The sequence below is a fragment of the Sinocyclocheilus rhinocerous genome, unplaced genomic scaffold (genome assembly GCF_001515625.1).
Source record: "Sinocyclocheilus rhinocerous isolate Xijiao unplaced genomic scaffold, SAMN03320098_v1.1 scaffold148, whole genome shotgun sequence".
Classification (NCBI taxonomy): domain Eukaryota; kingdom Metazoa; phylum Chordata; class Actinopteri; order Cypriniformes; family Cyprinidae; genus Sinocyclocheilus; species Sinocyclocheilus rhinocerous.
In genome coordinates, this window is record NW_015653472.1 from 3,248,365 (window position 1) to 3,256,865 (window position 8,501).

The following is an 8,501-nucleotide window of genomic DNA, read 5'->3' on the forward strand; positions in this document are numbered from 1 at the left end:
CCATTTCATAATTTATATAATAATTTGGGTTCATAATTTAACGTCTGAACTACTGCAAGAGTCAAAGAAGCTTGTTCGCGGGTAAATGTGGAGTTGACCCACTAAGCACGTGAGAGACTACATGACACTTGCAGACGAAAATAGGCGTATAATGACAAAAATGCAAACAATTTTTTAAGAATATCTTTTAATAGAGGTCATTTGGAAAAATCTGCTCAAGCCGTTTCAAAAACCAAAGGTGGTGACAATAGCAAAAGACAACGTCCAATTATAAATATTAAATGGGTTCAAATTTTACTTGGTTTTTAACTGGTCCTGAATGTGAACTCCTAACACTACTGTTGCTCTTTTTAAACGATTCTATCAAAATGATATTAGTTACAAAATAAACCCTGAGAGGAACTGTGTGATCAACATTAATTGTTCAAAATAAACTTTAGCAGACAAGAAAATGGTTAAAAGATAAATAAATCCTAAAATGCACACAATTAACTTCAGGTAATAAGAAGAGAATAACTTAAGTAAATGTAAGTTTTAATAAGAACATATTTAAAAGTCAGTCCTCGCATATTTTGAGGTTTTTGAACACTTTCTTTGTTGCACATCTTGCTTCACATCATTCCTGTTTTTCAATGTCAATGGCCAGAAATCCTGAATAGCTGTCTCAGTAGACAAGAGATGCCATTAAATTAAATCTAGTATCAAAAGATGTGCAGATATGCACAGTTTCAGTAAGAGAGGTCGCTATGTTTGGGACTTTACTGAAGGCACAGATGTTTAGTAAAATATGGGTGTAAGTAGCAACATTAAGAGACGATGTGAAGAAGATGACAAATCAAATAAATGTACAAAAAACTCAAAATATTACAGAAATATCCAGAATAATTTCAGAATCATGTGAAAATGTCTAAAAAATTATAGTTTTACCAGAATATTCGAACAACTGTCTTCCGTTATTTCACGTTCAAAACAAATTTCTACAAACCTCAAAACATGTTTCTAATTACATTTGGATAGCATGATGACAAGATCCGTGACATTTTTAGGGGGGACAAAAGAAGGAAAAAAAAAAAACCTAAAATAATATTTACACTGGCCCACTAATTTATCAATATTTTTTGGTTCTGACATAATGGTCAAAGGAGAAGACTAAAAAAATACTGTTGCCATTACATAAAATTACAAGAAAATGTTACATTTTACTCTTCTAGAATGGAGTATTATATATAAAAAGCAAAACTAAAGTATATTGACATTCAAATTGATAAGTGGGGGAAAAAATAAAATGAACAATAACATTGAAGTAGCAATAGAATACATTAACTTCATCACATTGCTAATATCATAAGCGTCAATGAAAAATAACAGCATAATTATCCTATACAAATAAAACTGAACTAAACAACTTGTATGCTATTACTTACCTCAAAACATGTATTTTTGTACAAGGTGTCAAGAAAGATTCCAATGCAATTTCTTTCTTTCTAAAGAAAAAAAGTTAATAATAATAAAAAAATAATAAAACACCAAATATGTACACTGAACCTACAGAATCAGCCATATGATCTTAAACTGCACTAAAGTCAATTTCTGTGTTCTCTACAATTACTAAAACGTGCCCACCACTGAACTCAACCTCTACAATTAAACATGAAGCTGTACTATAGATGGCAAAGATAACCCTGGCCAAATGGTGACAGGACACTATGCTGCCCATGCTAAGTGGAAAACAAACAAAACATGACAAACTTAAAGTATATACACATCTAAAATACAATTGTTGATAAAAATGTGTTAGTATTACAGTAAAAACATTTTAACAAGCAAAGAGACCTTACTACAGGACTTAATCTACAGCAATTACGGTCAATTGTGTATCAAATTGCCTTCGATGGTATAAAATAATTTGATATGAATAGATACTAAATGAAGCATGTAAACAAATAATATGCATGGCTTCAGGAGGAGACTGGACCGGGACAAATAGCCATGAGAAAGTGTGCCATTTATAAATTGACTTTTGACAATTCAGGCCAAACAACAACCTCAATCCTATTTTTATCCTCAAGTCAATTTTTCAAATAAACCAGTCAGAGATCTTCTGAACAATGTAATCTTTTTGTTTACAATGGCTTTAGGCAATTGGATCTAACATCAAGTGCTCCTAAGAATTCAGCTTTTTTTCTAGAAATATACAATGTTAAAACTAAAAGTCAATTAATAACTATGAAACAAAGGGAAGTGTACATGTACGCAGCTCGTTTTCAGAGGTGGAGCACTGAAAATTATGGAAAAACAATTAGCAATACAGTCATCACTCCATTATTGTATCCGTCGGTTTAGATCTATTTGCTTTTCAAATAGAATTTCTATTCTAAAACACCATGCTAAATGGATTTCAATTGAATTTTCTCACAGCAAGTTACCATTCTTTTCACTTTTCATCCCGATGAAGCAAATAAAAACCAGGCTAGCAGAACATTAACCATAAAACAGTCACATAAATTAACACCACAATCACTCAAGTCCTCTCTGATCCTTATTAGTTTTCTCCTCCTCTGTTGTTCCCTGCAGTCTCCTCTCCATATTATCAAACTACAGAAGAAGCTTGCCGTTTCTATGTATTTTCAGAATCTTTCCCAGTCTCTGTTTAGCCGTAGCAAGTCCTTTCTTTGGACGTTTTCCTGTGAGAATGAAGAGTGAAAAAATTTCAATGTGATTCCAAACACTTATCCTTTTATGGGTAATGTACGGTAAATCTAGTTACCTTGACACACTCCTGCTGACGTTGGAGTAGCCAGCCCTCCAGGTGAGGGGGCAGAGGGAGAATAACTGCTGCTGTTTTGGGGAGAGAGTGAGGGGCGTCTTGAAGTCAGGAACACGCCAGGGGCCATGGCACCACTTCCTCTTGGGCCCCCTGGGCTGAACGGACCTGGTCCTGCTGTGTACTCGTGGTCCAGCAAGCTGGCAGAGTACACCTCCACTCTCCTCTCCTCAACTATGCAGTCCACAGGAGGCTCAGAGGGCAGAGGAGGAGACACGGGTGCAGAGTCCGGCTGGCGCTGGAGTTGGGCAGCTGCAGAATGTACTTTCTCTTGAGGGACCTTCTTCTTGGTGTATTTTCTCTTGGTTATGGTTTTCTGCTGTTCCTGATATTAAAGTAACAAGATGTTTATCTCAGTGTTAATCTTGTCAAGGAAAATACTGAGAAAACAGCGTTTTTTGATTATCAACGATAAAGACAAGACAAAAAAATTAGCATAATGACAAATTATATCATTTTAATTATATTAAATTATAGCATTGATAAAAATTTGACAAAAATATTATTAATGTTTATATACAAAAGTTTGGGGTCAGTAAGATTCCACAAAAATATTAAGCAGCACAGCTATTTTAAATTGTAGTAATATTACAGAATATTACCGTTTTTATTGTATTTTTGATTAAATAAATGCAGCGTTTGAGCACAAGAGACTTATCTTTAAAAAAAAAAACTTAATGACTACAAACTTTTGAACCATAGTGTACGTTTAATGGTAATGTTTTTTGTAGAAAAAAAATATTGTTTTAAAAATCCAATTAGTCAAAACATGCTGTAGATCATGTTGTGACAGCACTTTTTCTGCAACAATGAACTAAAACACATAAAACATGGACAATGAATAACTAAAGCGTAGTTTTATTTCAGGAGATCAGGTTTTTACATTTTTTTTATGTGTCAATTAATATATACAATGTCATATATTTAAAAAGTTAATATTTAGTTTAATTTTGCAGTTCCTTGACAAATAAAATGTTATTTTTCAAAGACTAAAATTAGATGCCATTTTAGTAAAAGTTACTAAAATGAACATGACATGAACAAATATTGACTACATTTAAAGGCTATTTTGAAAAAAAAACAAAACATTTTTTTAACACTTTTAAAGGGATAGTTCACCCAAAAATGAAAATTCGGTCATTAATTACTCACCCTCATGTCGTTCCAAATCCGTAAGACCTTCGTTCATCTTCGGAAAACAAATTAAGATATTTTTGATGAAATCTGAGAGCTTTTTGACCCTGCATAGACAACAAGGGTCCTACCACGGTCAAGGCCCAGAAAGGTACCAAGAACATCGACAAAATAGTGCATGTGACATCAGTGGTTCAACCGTAATTTTATGAATCTATGATAATACTTTTTGTGCGCAAAAAAACAAAAATAACTTTATTCAACAATTATTCTCTCCCGAGTTACCATCTACCGCCATTATTGAGAGTAATACAATGCATGTGCGTGATTTCCTCTACTCGTAAACAAGGTGCAGCGCATGCGTGTTCAACGTCAGCAGCATCACGCGCATGCATCGTGTTACTCTCAATAATGGCAGTAGATGGTAACTCGGGAGAGAATAATTGTTGAATAAAGTTATTTTTGTTTTTTGCACACAAAAAGTATCATAGCTTCATAAAATTACGGTTGAACCACTGATGTCACATGCACTATTTTAAAGATGTTTTTACTACGTTTCTGGGCCTTGACCGTGGTAGGACCCTTGCTGTCTATGCAGGGTCAGAAAGCTCTCTGATTTCATCAAAAATATCTTAATTTGTGTTCCGAAGAAGAACAAAGATCTTACGGGTTTGGAACGACATGAGGGCGAGTAATTAATGACAGTATTTTCATTTTTAGGTGGACTATCCCTTTAAAGATGCACATCCAAAGTAATGGTATGTAATGGTCCACATCTATAGAAGTTCTGGCATAGTGTGGGACAAAAGCTCACCTGTTGTGCCAGTTTGGCAGCAGCAGCTGCAAGCCCAGTTTCTACAGAAGCCACCCTTGCACCCTCTCTCACCGGCCGCTCCTGCTTAGGCAGTGTAGGGGTCACACGGGCTGAGGACGTGTGAAGAAATGAGGTTTAGAGCAGTTTAGGAAAAAAATGCTATAAAATCATAAATCATAAACGCATATACCTTTAGGACTCCAGGGTGTATCATCCCAGTTTCGCTTTCTTTTCATTTTTGACTTGCTTATGTGATCCTCCTCGTCAGATTCTAGTGATGGATACACTGCAGAAGAGGGTGGAAATTCTCCTTTAAACAGAATCACTGTGGGTCGCAGTATTTCCTCTGCTAAGTATGTTAGCAACACTGGTGTAAATGTTCAAGAATCTGTGAACTCACCATAATCAGAGTCTTTAAAACAGGTACCCAAGGTCTCCTGTTCATCCAAGCTTTCTTCATCACTGAGGTGCCGTGCTGGACGTTTGATAGGCCGTTTTCCTGGCCTCTGAAATGTGGTCTTTTTCTCACTCTTCTTGACTCCACTTATCCACCCAGCTCTCCCTCCTTTCTCCTTCATAAGCCCCAACATCTCACCTCCTCCAGAGATAGATAGTGGAGAGGAGGAGGAGGAGGAGGAAGAGGATGAGGAAGATGGAGGGTTGGCCATCGAGAGCATGCCCTGGATAGCATCACGGGTGCTGGGGGAGGCTGGTGCTTCCTCACTTGATAAGGGGAAAATTAGTAGAATTGAGCCTAACAGCAAGTACATAACTGCATATTTTACTTTGAGATAAAGGTTAGTAATGATCAGCATGTAGTATAAAAATGTGCGTGTGAAGTACCTCAGTGCAGAATCAAGACCCGCCACCTGTTTGCTTGCCTTGAGCAAGTCTAAAATCCCACCTGCTCCGCCTTTCACACCCTGCACTGTGAGCATCTCTTCATCTGTGGTGTAATCCTCCTATTTATCAACAAGATATAAAACCAGTGACAACCAGACACCTAGAAAGGAATCTTAAGCTTGCCTAAAAGGCCCCGTTTACACTGTCAGTTAAAAGTGACCCAATTCCGATTTTTTGCTCATATGTGACACAGATCGGATCCGTTCTATGACAGTGTAAACAGGAAAAAAACGCATGCATTCGAATATTTCTAGATCGGTTTCAGGCCTCATTCATATATGGAAATAAATCGGATATAAATCAGATTATGTGCCAATGCGACTGTCATGTAAACAGGCAGATCGAATTTTCTGAGGCATTGCGTTCTGTGCGTCATTAAATCTGCGACAATTTGGTACTTCTCCGCGGTTTAATGACGTCATATGTGACCCGTGCTGGCAAAATGAGTGTAAATTCGCACGGGTTATTTTGAGCTACAGGCAAAAAAATAATAAAAACTTGAAATAATGCTCCAAGTAGTAATTAAACATCTAAAATGATCTTTATTCGTACATTTTCTGCGAGGATTACCTTTTCTCCGCTCGCTTCTCGCGCTGACTATCATCCGAAGTGTGTACATATAATGGCGCGCGATCCCGATAAATACACACATATACAGAATTACAGTATTTCAGTATTCACGCAAATATAATCTGTTCTGTCTTAAGTGAACGCTTGGGGAACTGTTGGGGGAAAACATCTGATGTGTAACATTATATTAGATCCATGCATTACAGTATAGGACGTATGTGACCCGTGCTGGCAAAATGAGTGTAAATTCGTACGGGTTATTTTGAGCTACAGGCAAAAAAAAAATAAAAACTTGAAATAATGCTCCAAGTAGTAATTAAACATCTAAAATGATCTTTATTTGTACATTTTCTGCGAGGATTACCTTTTCTCCGCTCGCTTCTCGCGCTGACTATCATCCGAAGTGCGTACATATAATGGCGCGCGATCCCGATACACACATATACAGAATTACAATATTTCAGTATTCACACAAACATAATCTGTTCTGTCTTCAGTGAACGCTTGGGGAACTGTTGGGGGAAAACATCTGATGTGTAACATTATATTAGATCCATGCATTACAGTATAGGACGTCTGTATCATTAATGTTAATCTAACAATAAAAGAAAAGAGGGAAGCACTCGCTGCACTTCATTGAACTGCTATTGTAGTTTTAATAATCAATTTATTTGTAATGAACACACTTAAGTTATTTTTACATTTGATTATTTGTTTTTCGTACATGAATGCTTTAGTTTAGATTATGTAGCGTCTGGACCAATCAAACACACAATTTTTCATTTGATTTAAAAAAATAGCTATATTGTGATTATTAATATAGTAATTAATAATAAGAAAAGACTTCACTCTATCGACTTCAAACGGGTGTAGCTCAGTAATTTTTTTTGTTTGATTCCAACAAATCATAAATTATTTTGAAGGTCTTTTAATGGAGAATGTCATTTTTTTAAATTGCTCATTGTGGTTCGTTTCGTCAGCACAGGTCACATTATTCTCAGGAGGAAGCACATGTGGAGGCGGTAAATGACAACAACGCATGCGCGATGTTTCAGATGGTAGTGTAAAGACATGAATCGGATATGGGTCACAATTGAAAGAACGTGTAAACGGACAGCCAAAAAAATCGGATATAGGCAAGTGTAAACGAGATCTACACTGCAGATGTAGACCTGCAGTGTAAACGAGGCCTAACAGACTTGCATACCTCAATATCAAAGTCCACTTCTCCTGGCTCACGGATTCTGTGGGGGTCGCTGCATGGTTTGGCCCGAGGTAGTTTCCTTGGTAGACCTTTATGAGACCATTGAGCGAAGTATTAGTCCGCACCAACATATTACTCTTATTAAATTTAAAAGTAAGTCTTATGGGTTTTGAATGATATAAAGGTGAGTAAATGATGCATAAACAAAGAAATCATGAAAGCATGATCAATAAATGGGAGAAATCTTTTACCAGCTAATTTTTTCTTGCTAGGTAGAGACGGTCTACGGCGAGGTGGAGGGGTTTCATCAATCTGAAGCTCGTCTTCTGAGTCAAAGTCAGACAAAGTAGCCATGTGGGTCTGGAACTGTTGAATTGAACTCCCGGCTCCATTTGCACTGCCAGAACGACCCTTCTTCCTAAGAGAGGAAGAAGAAGAGGTATTAAAAATAAGTGTCATCACATAACATTAAGTACTCTTTTCAGGGAAATGGGTGAAGATAACGGTTTTACCCTTGTATCTTTCCATTAGTCAGCACAAGCTTAAGCTTGCCCTTGTTGATCTTCTCTTCAAAATCTTCTAGACAGTCATTAGGCAGCTCAAGCTGAAAAGCCAAATTATATTCTTTACAATGATGATATTAGGCAAAAGTATAACATAACAGTACTAGTTTTTCAGCTAGTTACTAGTTCCATCATAAAAATCATTTTTCTTAATCAGTGTATGTATATATATATATATATATGTATATATAAACATTTGTAAAACAAATTTACTTGAAGTGAAATTTAATAATATATCAGACAGAGAATATACAATAATAATCAACCATAATAATATTCTGTACACTACTGTTCAAAAGGTTGAGATTGGTAAGTCTCTTATGCTCACAAAGCTACATTTATTTAAACAAAATTACTTTTATATTATAGTAATATATTATATTACTACAATTTTAAATAAATGTTTACTAATATATATATATATATATATAGATAGTTGTGCTTCTTAATATGGAAACGTTGATACATTTTTTTCCAGGAATCTTTGAT

The 8,501-nt window shown here is 35.8% G+C and overlaps 1 protein-coding gene across 1 annotated transcript in view; it reads right to left on the bottom strand.

Moving 5' to 3' along the window:
- Positions 1-208: 208 nt before the first annotated feature.
- Positions 209-8,501, bottom strand: part of LOC107716077 (histone lysine demethylase PHF8) — a 17,387-nt gene continuing 9,094 nt past the window's right edge. Inside the window, exons 12-20 of the mRNA XM_016522397.1 lie at positions 7,962-8,053; positions 7,701-7,867; positions 7,453-7,538; positions 5,616-5,734; positions 5,173-5,495; positions 4,963-5,058; positions 4,773-4,882; positions 2,768-3,149; positions 209-2,684 (exon numbers count right to left, since the gene is read on the bottom strand). Of these exons, the coding sequence (XP_016377883.1) occupies positions 2,596-2,684; positions 2,768-3,149; positions 4,773-4,882; positions 4,963-5,058; positions 5,173-5,495; positions 5,616-5,734; positions 7,453-7,538; positions 7,701-7,867; positions 7,962-8,053 (1,464 nt within the window). The 3' untranslated portion in view covers positions 209-2,595. The remainder of the gene's footprint in view (positions 2,685-2,767; positions 3,150-4,772; positions 4,883-4,962; positions 5,059-5,172; positions 5,496-5,615; positions 5,735-7,452; positions 7,539-7,700; positions 7,868-7,961; positions 8,054-8,501) is intronic.